Source organism: Peromyscus leucopus, chromosome 17 (assembly GCF_004664715.2).
Source record: "Peromyscus leucopus breed LL Stock chromosome 17, UCI_PerLeu_2.1, whole genome shotgun sequence".
Taxonomy (NCBI): domain Eukaryota; kingdom Metazoa; phylum Chordata; class Mammalia; order Rodentia; family Cricetidae; genus Peromyscus; species Peromyscus leucopus.
The window spans coordinates 1500102-1517133 of record NC_051077.1 but is presented as its reverse complement, the minus strand read 5'-3'; the positions used below and the strand labels follow the sequence as shown (position 1 = coordinate 1517133).

At 52.4% G+C, this 17032-nt stretch overlaps 2 protein-coding genes across 8 annotated transcripts in view; one reads left to right on the top strand and one right to left on the bottom strand.

The window, feature by feature from the left end:
- Window positions 1-227: 227 nt before the first annotated feature.
- Ing1 (inhibitor of growth family member 1) lies at window positions 228-7776 on the bottom strand. 6 transcript variants are annotated; one of them, XM_037211582.1, is made up of 2 exons: window positions 7638-7776; window positions 228-2043 (listed from the first exon to the last, which is right to left on the bottom strand). In XM_037211582.1, the coding sequence occupies exons 1-2, from the start codon at window positions 7759-7761 to the stop codon at window positions 1340-1342; spliced, it is 828 nt and encodes a 275-aa protein (XP_037067477.1). In that variant the 5' UTR covers window positions 7762-7776; the 3' UTR covers window positions 228-1339. The 6 variants fall into 6 exon arrangements, with proteins under 6 accessions (XP_037067477.1, XP_028737145.1, XP_028737147.1 ...); XM_028881312.2 differs by lacking the exon at window positions 7638-7776 and adding an exon at window positions 6523-6740; XM_028881314.2 differs by lacking the exon at window positions 7638-7776 and adding an exon at window positions 4269-4987.
- A 5031-nt stretch (window positions 7777-12807) lies between these two features.
- Cars2 (cysteinyl-tRNA synthetase 2, mitochondrial) overlaps window positions 12808-17032 on the top strand; it is a 28345-nt gene continuing 24120 nt past the window's right edge. The window contains exons 1-3 of one of the 2 annotated variants that reach the window (XM_037211580.1): window positions 12808-13040; window positions 13208-13258; window positions 15046-15163. In XM_037211580.1, coding sequence (XP_037067475.1) covers window positions 12862-13040; window positions 13208-13258; window positions 15046-15163 — 348 coding nt within the window. In that variant the 5' untranslated portion in view covers window positions 12808-12861. The remainder of the gene's footprint in view (window positions 13041-13207; window positions 13259-15045; window positions 15164-17032) is intronic. The other variant, XM_037211581.1, reaches the window with a different exon arrangement.

Here is a 17032-nt window from a genome sequence, read left to right as displayed (position 1 = left end):
AGAGCTCAAGCCAAGCACACAGCACCCAGGGCTGGAGATCTGGACTCCAGTTAAGTGGGCAGTTAAGGACACGTGCCATGGATGGGTGACCAACGTCAGCTGTCAGCAGGTCGTGGTCCCACAGCAGCAGCCACCAACAACACAAGGAAATACGCATGGCTGTGTTCCAGGGCCGGTCTGGGTCTACACAAGCAGCCACAGACAGCACATAAGGAGATAAACACGGCTGTGTTCCAATGAGTCTTTATTTATGGACACTCCAATCTGAATTTCATAGGACTTCCATGTAGCATGAAATGTGATTTTTAAAACCACTTAGACACACAGAGACCATTCTTAGCTCACAGGCCACACGAAACGAACGGTGGGGCTGGATCTCAAACACAGTCACTTTCTACCCTCTGCTCTAAGTATTGTTTGACATTTATTTGCTGGCATAGACATAATGTCTACTTCCTTATTACGTGAGATCAATAATATACAATTTGCTTAAGGCTTTGTCTAAACTGCTGGTGTATAAATTTTTAAGACAAAAAATTTAAAATGATTTGTATGTTAAAATTAAATGCTAAAGAAACAAACTGGCCAAGTCTCATTTATTTCTTGACGCAACATCTATACAGCTCACACACGCAGCGGGACGCACACCTCGGCTTCACAACAGCACCAGGCTGCACTTCCGGTTATAATACAGCAGGGCAAGGTGGCTGGAAAATGTACATTTATACACTTCATAAGTTAAAGGTGGCCACACGATGACCTAGGGTAGCAAAGGCAAGACCTGGACCCACCGCCTGGACCGCTTGTGTCTGACCTATTAAAAATGTACCCAGTCATTAAAAATGGCCAGTTGGGGAATAGGCCATGTATAAAATATGTCATGTAAAATTTACCCATTAACCTTTTTAAAAAATAATATTTAGACTTTAAACCTTTGACCAACTTGTCATGTGGATATACATTATGGCAGCGAGAAGCACACTGGCTGTACTTCAGCAACCTGGATAATTTTTTTTTTTTTTTTTTTTTTGTAAACCATAACATTTTTGTGGAAACAGCCAAATTAAATCTCTTCTTTATACATCTGTTAGGTTACTTCCAAGTCACTCCCCAACCCCAAAAACCAGGCTGACACTTGCTGACATGTTTAATTCGAACCTATATTGGTAGTTTCTAAAACGCTGATCTGCAGACCCAGTCTGGTTACAGGTACACCGTGAAGACACAGGCTGTTTCTGCCGTCCCGAGGAGAGGGTCCATTTCTACCAGTCTCTAAAAATACTCATCTGCCCATCCTGGGACTTGGGTTTGTTCTCCTGCCCGTGTGCACGTCCACACACTACCTGTTGTAAGCCCTCTCTTTCTTGGACTTTTCCAGGGCCTTGTCCATTGTTTTCTCGCTCTCCCCCCGACACTTGGGGCAGTACCACTTGCCCTTTGGTTTATGGTTGAGTCCCACACAAGAAAAGTGGAACCACTCGATGGGACACTCATCGTTGTCGCAGCCGATCATCTCTCCATAGGAGACCTGATTGCACAGACAGTACGTGGGCTCGTTGGGGTCGATGGGGAGGTCTGCGGGAGAGGCTTCCCTCTCTGCTTTGGCCTTGGAGCGTTTCTTCTTCTTTGAGGTTTTTGCTTTCTTCTCCTTGGGTGTTCCTGAGGTGATGTCGTCGTGGTCGTGATTATTAGACGCGTTCTCTCGGTTCTCGTTGTTCCGCTGCCTCCGGGACCGCTTGTTGTTGGGCTTGTCCGCCTGAGAGATCGCCTCACTCTTCGATTTGTCCTGGCCGGCCTTGCCGCCGCTGCCAGTGCTGTCACCCATGTCCTGGTGTGCCTCGAAGAGCTCCACGTGACTGTCCACCTGCCTGGTGCGGTTCTCCACCAGCTCCACCATCTGACTCACGATCTGGATCTTCTCATCGCCCAGCTCCTGACTGCGGATCAGGGCCCTCTGGATGCAATGCAGTACCCGCCTCTTCTGCGTGCCGTCCGTCTCGCGCTTGAACTTCTCATAGTAGTCATCCAATTCTTTCAGGATCTCTGTAAACAAACACAGTCTGCATTATACACTCACTAGGAACTGGTGAAGAAACCCAATACCAACCAAGGAAGCCTTTTATCTAATTCTCTTGTTTCTAATCTTAAAAAATCACCAGGGGCAGAAATAGCAAAGGCCAAGTTTCCCGGTGTGAAACCCTTGTCATGTGTAAGCCATGGTTCTCAGTTAGTGAAGCTGAGGTGATGGAGTAGAAAGTTCCAGTCAGTAAGCGCTTCAGCCTGAACTTTTTCGTCCCCCATCAATCACATTTTCACAGCTTCTATCCTGTATTTCTTTGTGTTTGGGTATTGTTCTCCACCTTATCTGAGACAGAGTGTCGCTGCACCTGGAGCAGGGACTGAGCTCCAGGGACTCTCTCATCTCTACCCCCCAGCTGGGGTCACAGGCACTTTTTACCTGTATTCTGGGCATCTGAGCTCAGGTCTCTCTACCCCTTCCATCTGAGCATCTCAATGTCTGGAATATTCTACAGAGAAGGCATGTAGACTTAGATGGTGGTGCCCTATGGTTTAAAGACTAGGGTTACAACAGAGGCCCGCTATGTATCTGTCCCCTTATGACCACTCCAACATGATGTTCTCTATTACTGAAAACATGAATGCTCTAGTCACAAGACAACCTTGCTTTAAAAGAAAAGTGACAGATTTTACTTTACAAGTCATAATACTTGAATCTACTGCTTACAATATTAAACAAACAAGCAAGCAAAAAACAAAAAAACAGTCTCTCTGTGTAGCCCTGGCTGTCCTGGAACCTACAGAGATCTGCCTGCCTCTGTCTCCGAGTACTCAATAATACCATTTTGAGAACTAAACCCCAGTATTAAATTAAAGCCTTCCTAGGAAGGCTAAAAATAAGCCTGTATGCTTATAAAATGTCATTTGGCAAATGTAATTAGACAATTTCCAAGAAATAAAAACTGTTAAGTAATCTAATTGAAATCAAAGAATTCAGCTCACAATTTCAGACTCAAGACACTGCAGCAGAAGCACAGTGTGAGGCCAGCCCGGGTTATACACCTGGACCCGGTTTAAAAAACAACTAGCTTCTCCTTTGCAGAAGGGTCTCTGGAGGCGTGGATGTTTTCATGGTTTGGTTTTGTGGTAACCCATGCCACAGCCCAAGGAGGGGTTTCTGCTTAAGGTGTAATGGGCATCAATACTGCTTTACAAGAAGTGCTGAAGACTGCCCTCATCCACCAGCCCTGCCCATGGAATTCACCAAGCTGCCAAAGCCGTAGACAAGTGCCAAGCCCGCCTTCGTGTGCTTATGTGAAAGTATGTGAATCTGTGTCAAGGTGGTAGAGACCCTTTGCGCTGAGCATCCAATCAGTCAGATTAAGGCTGATAACAAGAAACAGGGGAATGGGTGGGCGGCTGTGAAAGCTGACAGAAGGGAAACCCTATGGAGTGGGTGTCTTGACACAGTGTAGTGCTTAAAGACTACAAAGGATCTCAAGCCCAAGATGTCAAAGACTGCTTCAAATGCCAGAAAGGAACCAATAAGATCGCTGGTCCTTTTAAAAATAAATGTGAATGTTAGAAAAATTAAACATTCTGTACCAAAGTCTAACTATATACACAGAAAATTCCTAGAGCGATTTTCTTCAAATGGTAAATAGTATCAGATTTTTCTTGAGACCCTTTGGCCATCTCTTAACACAACCACTGGAAACGCTTTAACTAGGGCACTCGTGTGGACAGGCTGGAGGTCAGAAGGGTATCTAGAAATCACCCCCCCCTGCTCTGTTGTCTCCTGACAGTTAGGGGTCAGCAGACCTCTCCTGAGTTCCAGGCCACTGTGGTTTATACAGGCCAGGCAGGGCCACATATGGAGACCCTGTCTCAAAACAAATAAAAATAACAACAAAATCCTACTGGACAACAACACAGGGCTGACCCTGGAGTGTCTCAATAGGTAAAGCCATGTTCAGGTTCTGGAGGTATTCCAGGAAGAACCACACAAGAGGATGAACAGTCCCAGTCTCTAAAGAGGTTGTCAACTGATCTGACTTATCGAAGATAGCCCCAAACATGCGTTTTTAGGGTATGTTGGCACATACCTTAAATTCCAGAGGCAGAGGCAAGCGAATCTACAAGAGTTCCAGGTGAGCCAAGGGTACACAGTGAGACTTTAGCAAAAAACAACAGCAAATGAACGAACAAACAAACCAGCATGGGTAACATGCTGTACAACCAAAGCTGACCTTGAGCTGCTGATCTTGCCGCCACTGGGATGACAGGCATGTGTCACCACACCCAGCCATGTTTCAAAGACAATACTGGTATTTTGTGGAAGAGCAATTCTTTCCATTGCTAAATTAAATTTAAATGTAAACAACTGCTTCTTTCAGCTTTAGTTGAGGCGTGTGGAGAAAAATCCCATTAAAAACTTACCACGAAATTACCGTGGGACCCACAGTAGCAGATTCTTAGTTACCCTAAGCAAAGTATTGGATCAACAAAACCACTGAAAGCAACAAACAAGGGCAGCACCACAGCTCAGCTTCGGACTGCTGCTGGACCACCATAAAGTACCAGGGAGGATAAAGGTGGTGAGTAAATCAGACTGCAGTACCATTTAGTGTGTCCAATTACCAAAAAGGTATTTAACTTATGTAAGACAGCACTTAAGTTTTTAATGAGGCATTGCTTCCAACGGGGTATTTTTATAACATTCGAAAAATAACTCAGGCAATAAACTCCATTTACAACGAGCAAGCCACAACCTCTTCTTCCAGACTCTTCTACACCCGAAGCACGAGGCGACTGTCAAAAAGCTCGACCTGCAACAGTAGTTCTGAGCAAGGACTTATTCTAACGCCGGTCCCACATACAAGCCCGCAAGGGGCCGCGTCGGCGGGGCTCCAGGTGGACAGTGCCCGGACACACCGACCCGCAGTCCCGACAGGGGTGCTCCCAGTTCACTCACGCCTCCCGGAAATGCGAGAAGCGGCCCGAGCTGCCCGCGCGGCCCGCGCCAGAGCGGCCGAGGCGATCGCAGCGGCCTCCCGGGGGCCGGCGCCGCCATGGCCCCGCGGCCGCAAAGTGGCCGCGACCCCTCCAGCCTATGAGACTCGCGAAGCGCGCTCCGCCCCGCCCCGAGGCCTATGTGAATCGACGACGCTGAGGGCGGAGACCAGCAGGGAGCCCAATCAAACCGCAGGACCCGCGAGGATGGCCCGCCCCGGCGGCGGCAGGAGCCAATCCGAGGCCAGAGGACGGGCGACCCGAAGACATTCAAATCAACTGGCCTCCTCCCTCCGCCCGGCCCTCTTCCAGAGAGAATAGCAGGCAGCGGAAACACAGACTGGAGCGCGTCCCCGAGCAAGGCCCGCCCCCAGGCGGCCCGCCCACCAATGACTGCGCGGCACACTGATAAGGACATTCCACGGGGGATGTTACGACCAATCACGGGGCCGCAGAGGCGGAACGCTCCGCAGTATGTTAATGACTCCCCTATAAACCGAGCTGCGAAGCTGCATCTCGGATAGAGCGCGCAGGGGCGCTTTCCGCGGCCGGTCTCGGTGTGCGGGCCTGAGCGGCGGCCCTCCACCTCCCCCAACTCTTCCGTTTCCCTGCTGCGCAGTTCTGTAAACAAGAGTAAACTCCGAGCGGCCATCCACGTTCAAAACAGAGCCCCCAGGCCTCGCAGCAAAGTTTCCCCAACAACCAACAGTACCCGGCGGGCACGCAGGCTCCGCCTCTTCGCCACTCGGGGCAGCCCGGGTCTCCGGGAGGACTGCAGGTCCCTCACCTGCCCCGTCCCTCTCCGGCCCGAGGAGCCCGGCTCGCGCCCACCGAGCGCAGCACAGCCGTGCACCTCATCGGCTGCGATCCTCCTCCCTTCCACCCTCTTCCTCCGCCAAGACACACCGCGCCGGCGCCCCTCACGGTCGGCCCGGAGCCGTGTCCAGAGCCAAGGGAGGGCCCCGGCAAAGGCAGGGCCTGGGCGATCGCGCGACCCCGGGTCGGGACTGCCCAGGACTTTATGTAACACTTGGATGCAGCACCGGGGCGGGGGGCGGCGACACTCCGGACCGGCACTCGGGTCCGCGGGAGCCCGGCCCGCGGCCGTCTCTCCAGCCGGGCGCCCGCGCCTTTGCGGCCGCGGCGCCCGTGTAGCAAGCACTCCACCTCGCGCGGCGGCCCGCGCCCCCTCCCCGAGGACGCGGCCGAGCCCCGCGCCCCCTTCCCCGCAGCACCGCCTCATCACTTCACTACAAAGAGCGCTTTGGTCGCGCAGCCTTGCAGCCAGCCGTTCGCGCTCCTTCCTCCTCCATGTCCCGGGGCTCGGCTACACAAGGACCTCGGCGTATCAAAGGCGCTCCAGACCTTTTGTTCCTAGCCCTCCGAGGACGCTACCGGGGAGCCCGGGCTCCCGGCTGGACCAGCCACAGCCTCGTCGCCGGGACCCAGGGATGGACGCGGCCGCCCCCGCCCATCCATCACCCGCCGTACCTTGGTATTTGGCGTCGATCTCCCGCATCAGCGAGACGTTCCTCTGCAGATCGAAAGGCAGTGACTCGATGGAGTCCAGGTAATCCTCCACATAGTTCACCAGGTGGATCTGCTCCCCGTTGGCAGGACTCAACATGGTTCACCCCGGAGGTCCCCGGCGACTCGGCGGCTTTCCGCTTCCTCCACCCCCCGCCCCCCTCAAGCAGCAGCACTGCAAAATGCAAAGCTCTCTCGCCCTCCCGCGCCCCCCCCCTCCCCCGCCACTTCGGCCGGGCCGGCCGGCGGCTACATCTGGCGCCCGCCGCGCCGCCTCCGGGGCCGCGGGGACCCGGCGCCTGCAGGCGCGGGCCGCGGCGGCCGAGGCTCCGGCGCACGCCCCGCCGGCCGTGCAGGCCCCTCCCGGGCGGCGGGCGGCGCGGGGGGCCGTGCGTACGAGCGCGCACACACCCAAAGGGGCCGGCCACCGCCGCCCACCCGCCACCGGCGTGGAGAGCGGAGAGAGCGGGGCCGGCAGCGGGGAAGGGCGCGCTCCACCGCCCGCCCGCCCGCCCGCCTCGCCGCACTTGTCCAACGTGGAAAACCCAAATACCAGTTTCAAACACTTGGGAAACATTCAGCCCCGCGCGCAGCGCGCATGCGCCCCGCCGCCGCCGCCCCCTCCCTCCCGCTCCCGGAGGCGGCCCCGCCCCACCGCATTCACGCCCCTCACCGTCCCGGGCCAGGGGGGCGGCGGGCCGCGAGGCCGGCCCGCGCGGGGGGCGTGGCCTGTCACCGTCGCTGGGGGCCGGGGTCGCGGAGGGGACAGCGGCAGGGCCGCCGGGGCAGGGGCGGCCGGCGGCGCGAAACTTTTACTAGGAGTTTGGCACTCGGTGGCGGGCCCACTGGGCGGGGCCGCACGCCGGCCAGGAGCGGCGGGGGGGCGGCCTGCTCCGCTAAGGACAGGCCGGGGCCGGGCGAGCCACTAGACGGCCGCCGCCTTGGGGACCCGACCCCACGGAGCCGGGCCACCATCCTCCAGGCTCACTGCATTTCCCCCCGCCTCCCCCAGCGCGGTATAAATAGGGCCCCCGCACAGAACTGGCAACGGCCACAGCCAATCCCCTGGCGGCTCTTACCTCGGCGGCCAATCGGGAGGAGGAGGAGGTGTGGTCGGGGCCGGCAACGCCTCCCGCCCTCCCTAGTACTCGAGAGCTGGGCACCGAGAGGGCGGGGCCAGGGGAGGCGGAAGTGGGCGCGCATGCGCAGCTCTCCGGCCGTGGCTGCGGACCCGCGCGGGAGGACACCGAGCGAGGCGCGGAGGGACCACCACTCCCAGCATCCTCGGCGGCCGCCCGCGCCTGCGCCGTCCGCCCCCGCCGTCCCTTTGTGTCGCCTCTCTCTCCCTCTCTCTCTGGAGCTGAGTTTGGAATGGCCTGGAGACAAAGGGGGCCCCCGGAGGGGTGCTGCTCTCCGTTCCGCTGGGAGATCTGCGGAGGGCGGGCTGGCGGGAGCAGCGCCCCGGTCTTAGCCCTTCCCCTGCCGCACCTGAGGCTGCCCGCGTCCTCACCATACTGAGAGGAGGCTGCCCGCACCCGGGCGCACTCCCGCAGGTTCCCGCAGGCTCCTGCAGCCTGCGGCTCCCCATCCCGCCCTTCCCCCCACAGTCCCGGATTTAGGGCTTTCTGAAAAGCCCGGGCAGAACAAGTGGTTGCCTAGGCGACGGGCCCCGGCGGTCCCGCCCCCTTCCGGCCTAGGCCCCGCCCCGGGGCGGAGCCTGGCCTCTGTGGTCGCCAAATTCGCGCCTTTGCATGGCTGCGTTCCCTCCTGTGAGCCCCAAGGTCCTCAGGCTTTCTCTGGGCGGCGCTACCGGGTCCGCTGCTGTGGCCTCGTGTGCGGAACGCTTGATGACCGCTCTCCGCCTCGCCTGTTGGAACGTCGCCCGGGCGCCAGGTCAGCCCACTGTCTTCAGCCACCTCCGGTTTGCTGGGTGTTGTGTTTCAGCCTCCGGGCTTCATCCTCCAGCCGAACAGGACTCACCGCTTCACACCTAGAAGATGTAGCTTGAAAGGACTTGCAACGGCTCGTGAAACACGGTGACATCCTAACGCCCTCGGCACGCGCGAAAGTACCCGGTGCAACCCCGTGACATCTACGTTCCCAAGGCAGTAGATCTACAATGGAGTGCTGAGGGGGCGGGCCGGGGCTCCTGGCAGCGATCGGCCGGCCATCGGGGTGTCAGTGCTGCCAGAGACGTTCCATTGATCGGTTTGTCGAGTGAGGTCGTTCAGACTGGGACGGTGCTGTGGGGCTGCACCTTGACTCACACAGGGCGTGCATTTCTGTAGGCGAACGTTCGCTTGGATGTCCTGTGGTGGTTTTTTACTAACAAATCCGACTGCTTTCAGTCCTAGCCAAAAACAGAAGTTTCACTTAATTGCCAGAAGAAAATAATTGCCCACTACTCTGCACAAAAGGCTAACAATATGACTTGGGGACACGACGTGGAATAAACTGTGGAGAGGGGAACAGAACTGAAAATGAAAAGTGGAGCCTTTTCCTCAGAGGTCATAGAAGCAGTTTAATGGCACAGTAGCAATTAAGAGACAGATATTTTAATCTCAGGGCCATGAATGAACAATATTTATCTAATATTTTTTTATTTAATAAAGATTTAGGTATAACTGACCCTTTCCAATGATAACCAAGCTGGAGTTGGAACCTGGTTACCTTTAAAAGTCACAATACTCTCAATTCATTCTGCTGTTCATTGAGTCCATAGATACACAAACCCAAAGGCATCTTATTCAGTTTGCCAGGATTAAGTCACAAGTGCTACCGCATGCTAACTACAATGTTTTATGTTCTGAGAGTACTGAGTATGTTCACCTCTTTGGGGTAAAAATGTTTTATTCTTTTAATTGGCTTTATAAAGTGGCTTTCTGGGCAAGCTTAGAAGACCAATAGATAAAACATAGTTAACTATACTCAGACATTTTAAGTGTACTGTATAGAAAGTCAAAGGCTGGGAACATGGCAGTTAACCTGAGTTCAAGCCCCTGAATCCACATGGTGGAGAGATTGAACTCAGTCTGGAAAGCTGGTCCTCAGGCCCCACACATGAACACGTTATCCCTTGTGCCCTCCGTCTGCAAACACACTAAATTAATAAATGCCATCCTTTTTTTTTGCTTTTTCAAGACAGGGTTTCTCTGAGTAGCTTTGTGCCTTTCCTGGAGCTCACTTGGTAGCCCAGGCTGGCCTTGAACTCACAGAGATCCGCCTGGCTCTGCCTCCCGAGTGCTGGGATTAAAGGCATGCGCCACCACCGACCGGCCCTATCTTTTTTTTTTAAGATTTATTTATTTATTATGTATACAGAAGAGGGTGCCAGATCTTATTATTGATGGTTGTGTGCCACCATGTGGGTGCTGGGAATTGAACTCAGGACCTCTGGAAGAGCAGACTGCTCTTCCAATAAATGCAATCTTTAAGAAAAACCTCTTCCTGTAAAACAGACAAGCAATGAACATGAGCCAGAGAGAGAATCTGGGAAGACGTATGTTTGAGAGGCTGTTTGAGTCCCTGCTTGGAGGTGTTCCCTGGGTGAGGCTCCTGGGACATAGGGCACCCTCCTGCTAAATGTCAATTTCCCTTTCTCACTTCAACCAGCCTGAGCTCAGCATCCATTCCCAGCCCAAGCCTGTGGACATGCACAACCTTTTCCGTTTTTATGAGAAACAACCCTGGGGATGGCAGGACGGCTCAGCTAGAAAAGGCACTTGCCATCAACCCTGACGACCCGAGTTCCCTCCCTGTGACCCCACATGGTAGAAGGAAACTCCCCCAAGCTGTCCTCCTGCTGCCACACTTTCTGTGGCATACACACACACATATACAAATAAGTGTAATTTTCTTTAAGGGAGGCGACTTAAGAGGAACAGGATTCTCTCTGAGGTATATTCTGATAAATTGTCCTGGTTGCTTTCACTTCACCTTAATAGTCTGTGTGCTTAGAAATTCAGTACACACGAGGATTGTACACTTAACTGTCGGTACAGAGTGGGTTATATTTATCATTTTCTTTTTTGAGACAGGTTAGTATTGTACTTCAGGCTGGACCAGAACTCATAGTGAGGCCCAGACTGGTCTCAAACTCCTGAAGAGCCTCAGATTCAGCAATCCCCTGAGTGCTAGGATTACAGGTGTGAGCCACCACACACATCCCACAAACATTTGAATGACTCAGAAGGCTTAACAAGGAGCAGACTTGCTGCCAGTTGGGGCGGACCTACATGAGAGACTGCCTTCCAGCAGACAGAAAACACCATTGTTGGTTTTGAAACTACGATTTCCTGTGGCCAATCCAAACATACCAGCTGTCCAAAATCAGGGAAGGTTTGGCTCTCGGTATTCCTAGGACTGCTTTTTAAATGTCTGCTCTAGCTCTTCGAGTTCTGCATTCCAGCCTGTGGTTTCTGGTTTTTGGCAGACAGGTATCAGAATAAACGCTTTCTCTAGCTATATTTTAACTACCTGCACAGGAAGAGTTCCAAGGGACTTTCTCAGGCCAAGCTCTTTGGTGAATTTGCAGGACATGGCGAGGAAGTCAAACCAGTTTACAGTTAAGTACTCAGGGAGTGGTGGCCCCGACTTGTAACTCCCCAACTGGGGGAGCCTGAGGTGGGAGGAATTTCAAGCCAAGTAGGCTAGTAAGATTTACATAGTGTGCCTGGCAGTGGTGGTACACGCCACCCTGTCTCAAAAAACCAAAAAAAAAAAAAAAAAAAAAAAAAGATTCACATAGTGACAGCCTGGGCTACTGAGTGAAACCATATCTTAACAACTGGAGTGGGCAGGTGGGGAAGGAGAATTGCACATTGCTGTAGAAAGGAGACAAATGCACACACATACACAATGACAAGATGTCATGAAGGCTGGCAGCTGTGAGGAAGAAGGAAGAATAACATTCCAGGAGAACTTGGGACGTTTGGAGACTGTGAATGACTACCCTAATGTATAGGACAGTCTACATTACATGGCAGTTTAGCTTTAAGCAGCCCGTGAGAGTCCAGAATCTTCAGGGAAAAGCACTCTAGGAACATGGCTGCTTAATCGTTTGCCTTTCCAGAGAGCACCAAAGAAGAGTGAAACCAAAGACTGCAAGAGCCAAGGCTGCTCAGTGTTGTAAGGACTGAGGGAGGAAGCTAGGGGACATAACGGTTATCGGGAGATGGGTGGTAACTTTCTTTTTCTTTTTTCTTTCTTTCTTTCTTTCTTTTTTTTTTCTTTTTTTTTTTTTTTTTTTTGAGACAGGGTTTCTCTGTGTAGCTTTGGAGCCTGTAGCCCAGGCTGGCCTTGAACTCACAGAGATCCGCCTGCCTCTGCCTCCCCGGTGCTGGGATTAAAGGCAAGCGCCAAAGGCAGGATCTCATATGGGTGAGGCTGGTCTTAAACTCCTAGATGCTCCTGCATCCCCTTCCAGAAAGCTTTGGTTATAGATGAACTCTAAACAAAATTTTTTAAACCATTTGTTCTTATGTGCATGGGTATTTTGCCTGCATGTCTGTCCGTGGACTACATGTGTGTAGTGCCTGTTGAATCCAGAGGAGGCATTGGATGGACCCTCTGGAACTGGAATTACAGATTATTGAGTAGCCCCGTGGGTGCTGGGACTCAAACCCAGGTCCTCTGGAAGAGCAGCCATCTCTCCAGCAGACATTTCCAGTTACACACACTCGAGGGAAGTGTCATTTCCTGACGTTCTTTCGTCCTAAGCCCACGTGACAGTGTGAAGTACATGAATACTGGGTGTACTGGAGTGCAGATATGTCTGGGGATGTAGTGTTGGACTACACGTGCTGAGTGTGGCTAGGTGCATACTTGCAGACATGCTGTGTGTATGCTGGGGTAGTGTGTGTTAAGGCACACATCAGTGTGTTTGAATGCAGACACGATGAGTGCACGCTGGGGTGTATAGTGTTTCTGGAGTAGGCAGTGTGTTGGAGTGTCAGATTGAGATACACGTCTGGTGCACGCTCGGGTACACACTATTGCGGTGCAAACCAGGTCCCAGCAGCAGGCATAACGATGTACACCGAGACCGATCTACCCACAAGGACGGGCTGTGAGCGAAGAGCCCTGTTTCTGCGGCCATCACGCCATCATTACGCCGCTACACTGTGCTAGGTTCACCGCCAGACTCCAGCCAGCGAGTATTCTCTTCCGGGAGTGGGCGGGGCCCTGTGAGACCCCGGGCGTGGTTTCTGGATCGCTGGGCGGGGCTTGTCCTCCGTGGACGGGGCGGGGCCTGGCCTGCAGAGCTTTGCCTTCTTCTGCCTGGTCTCTGGATCTGCCCCCGACATGCTGCGGGCGCGCGGGCCTGGGCCGGGCGCTCTCCTGCTCCGGCACGCGCTGGGTCTCGGGCGGCGCGGGCGAGCATGGCAGCGGCCGCAAGGCCAGGACACCGGCGTGGAGGTGCACAACAGCCTCACCGGCAGGAAAGAGCCGCTGATCGTGGCCCGGACGGACGCCGTCTCCTGGTGCGTGCGCCGGCGGGGCGGGGCGGGGCGGGGCGTCGTGAGGGGCTGCAGGGGGCAAGTCAGCCCCGAAATCTGCAAGTGTGGTGCCCAGAGCAGGCACCTAAACGCCCAGCGTGTGTCATGGTTGTTACCGATATCTCACATGGTGGGTCTTAATATGTTCCCAGGTATAGCTGTGGACCGACTGTGTACGACCATGCACACCTTGGCCATGCTTGGTGAGTTTCCTGGATTTGAACTTTATGACAAAGTCAGAGGGTCATTTATTATGGAAAGGGTAAATTGTTAGGGTTTTTGGTTTTTTTTTTGGTTTGGTTTTTGGTTTTTCGAGACAGGGTTTCTCAGTGTAGTCCTGGCTGTCCTCATTGTGTAGCCCGGGCTGGCCTCAAACCCACAGAGATCTGCCCTTAGTGCTGGGATTAAAGGCGTGCTCCACTAGTTAGTTTGTTTTTTAATCTGTTAAGTGAATTGAGTAATGCCTGCATTCTGGGAATTGTGAGATGCCAGAATGTTAGTCTCGTTTGGTGTTTGTACCTGTTCTGCGTTGGGTAGGCATTGCTCAGCTCTGGACACTCAGAGAACTGGTGTGGAGGAATGGAGAGTGTCCCGTTTGCCAATTAGATGTTTCTACGGTTGGTCCGGGGACCCGAATCCAACCATGGGGCATCATTGCCTGGCCTTGAACTGGTCACTTTCTCACTGAGTCCTGGTTCTTATTTTGATTGGAGACAGAAAGAACAACCGCTCAATGTTTGGAATCTTCTTGGCAGTTTCAGGAAATAGTGTATATGAAGTGTCACTTAACCCCATGTGACTTGTCTGTCCTCAACCGCCATAGACAGTGGTAACTCTGTGGCCACACTCCTGGGAAGCATTGGAGCTGGGATCAAGTTCCTTCTGCATTTGTTGACATTCCCCATTTCCTAATATCTTGTTTGTTCTCTTGCACATTTCTACTTGGGTATTTTTAGACCTAAATTAAACACAAGTGTGAAGGCCAGATGACATCCTGATCATCAAGGGCTGTCCCCCGTCTGTTTTGAGACAGAATCTCCCAGTGGCTTGGAACTCCACGAGCAGGCCAAGCTGGCTGCCCAGTGAGCCCCAGGGATCCACCTGCCTGCCTCCCCTGCACTGGGATAACATGGAAAATCCCAGTTCTAGAACGTGGACAAGAATGGTCACAAGATGCTGTCATGTGACTCTTTATGGATGTTGCGTTATAGGAGTTCTTTACACACTTAGATGCAGGCTCGCTCAACAGCGCTGAACTTGAAAACAGCAATACCGTATCCTGAAACTGATGGTTGCTCCTTGCAAGGACCCTTCTGGGCCTCCAGGTGGGACCCAGTTTGTAAAGACGCACTTGGATTAGTTCCCTAGGAAACAGTCGCCAACGGTAGCACACACTTGGGAAGTTGCACAGTGGTATGTTAAATTATAATGTGTTTCTTTTCAAGGATGACAGTGATGAGGCCGGTGAGGACGGCCTACTGGGTAATGGGTAACGGCACCTCCTGTACAAGCCTGTGACCTGAGTGTGATCCCTGGGACTCACGTGCTGAAAGGAGAGCATTGAGTCCCACAGGCTTTCCTCCGACCTCCATATGCATGCTGCTGTGGGGTGTGCACAGCCACACACATATACACACACATACACAGATACACACACACCACATATACATGGAATAAGAATAAGTAAAATTGGGAGCTGGAAAGATGACTTAATGCTTAAGAGAACTTGTTTGTAGAGGACCTGGATTCAGTTCCCAGCACCCACACCGTGACTCACAACCATTTGTACCTCTAATTTCAGAGGCCTTGACACCCACTTTTGACTTCATCAGGCACCAAGTAAACATATGTGCACAGACATACATGTAGGCAAAACACATGTACATGAAATAAAACAAGTTAATCGAAAATAAAATAATTTTAAGTTTAAAGATAGAAGAACAATTTTAATTCTGTGTCGAAGACAATCCGACAATTTTTTTTCTTTCAGCTCATACGTTAGATTTGATATTATCCGAAGGATCCTGACCAAGGTGTTTGGCTGCAACGTGATCATGGCGATGAGCATCACTGATGTGGATGATAAAATCATCAGAAGAGCTAACGAGGTGAGCATAGCCGCTTCGCCTTGGTTGGTTGGTAACCTGGTGGCTGAGTGGTCGTTCTTTGCTGATTGTATTTTCCTGTGTTTCTTTTTCTTTTCTCCAGTTTATTTTTTAATTTTACTTGCATTGGTGTTTTGCCTGCATGTATGTTGTATGTCTGTGTGAGGGTGTCAGATCTTAGACAGTTGTGAGCTGCCATGTGGGTGCTGGAAATTGAACCCAGGTCCTCTGGAAGAGCAGTCGGTGCTCTTAACCGCTAAACCATCTCTCCAGCCCTGACCCCCACTTTTTTTCTCCAGACAGGGTTTCTCTGTGTAGCTTTGCACCTTTCCTGGAACTTGCTTTGTAGCCCAGGCTGGCCTCGAACTCACAGAGATCCGCCTGCCTCTGCCTCCTGAGTGCTGGGATTAAAGGTGTGAGCTGCCACCGCCTGGTGCATGCTGTGCTGTGCTTGTGATAAACCATTCTGGGTGTCTCAGTGATTCAAGCCAGAGTCACTGTTTTGATTCAGGGCACTAGCTTGCCTGTCTAGCTTCCTGGGAAGATGGTGGAATGTGCTGAAAGCCCGGGGTTCAGTTGGAGTGTCGAAGGCCTGGCCCGGTGGCTCCCTGTGAAGGAGGGGATGGCTAACTTGGAATGTCTCACATGATAAGACAGAGTTGAGGATAACCTGAATAGCAAGGACTAGGGTTCTGGGCACTTGCCCTGTGTGGCTTGTGTTACGGTGAGTGTCCCACTGTGCCCTGTGACCAGCCACTAGGGGATGGAATGTAACCATCCGACTTTGAGAGTGGGGTTCTCCTGAACAGAGTATCAAGGAGGGAGTAGCCCAACCAGATGTTTGGATGTATTTAAAAAGCTATAGATCATTCTTTGTCTATATATGCATGCATATACATATAAATACATGTATGTGTATCTGTATGTGTGAGTGTGAGTATGTATATGTGTGGTATCCTTGCTTTCTCTGGGCTGGACAAGCATTACTGTTGTGAATCAGAGCAGTTGGGGTCACCTTGGCATGGGACCCTCAGAAGATGATCCTACTATCACCCCCTGGGGGGGGCGGGGAGGAGGGAGGCTTTCACATCTCATGAGATCGTCAGGAGGCCTCTCACCCTGAGATTGGAGTGGGATTCTTCATTGATGTAGCTAGACAGTAAGTTACTCAGGGGCTTCACTGTTGCTTAGTTGCCTTTGGGTCACCCATGCTTCTCTTGGGAACCCCCATAAACTCACGGGCTCACCACAGACTTGTATGGAATCCTTCCTTTGGTCCATACCTTCTCTGTGTTTCCTTCCATCTCTTCAGTAAAAGTCACATGGTACTCTGTGTGTGTGTGTGTGTGTGTGTGTGTGTGTGTGTGTGTGTGTGTGCGTGCGTGCGTGCAGGAGTGATCTGTGGCTATATGTATTTTCCGAAGGCAGGCAGCCTGATGGGAATTAAGGTGTCTGTGCCCTTCTCCCTAGAGTATCCTCTGTCCCTTCCTCCTTCCGCTCTCTTCCTGTTTCTACCTCCGGTTCCTAGACAGCCCCTGTTTGGCCCTCTTTCCGAGAAAGACTACAGCAGTTAAACACTGTTGTCCTGCACGTGGATAGACAGTCGATGGAACATACTACTGAATGCAGAAATTTATATAATAATTAGTGGGAATTTGTTTTATGATAAAAGATGGCATTTCAGATCACTGGGGTTTGGGGAGTTGGTTATCCAGTACATAGTGCTGACAGTTGGCTAACCATCTGGAGAAAATAGGAACCCAAGTTAGGGCCATGCCTCATCGCCAACTTAGAGCAGATCAGAGATTAAATATAAGAGTAGTGGAGACACAGATTGCTGGCAGAAATCCCAGGATGTTTCTCTGGCCTCCT

Bases quoted from the DNA above. Each gene is read 5' to 3' on its own strand.
- Ing1 (XM_028881312.2), bottom strand. From the start codon at position 6,658: ATGTTGAGTCCTGCCAACGGGGAGCAGATCCACCTGGTGAACTATGTG. The intron at 2,044-6,522 runs GTACGGCGGGTG...GTTTGTTTACAG, and splicing joins GATCGACGCCAAATACCAAG to AGATCCTGAAAGAATTGGAT.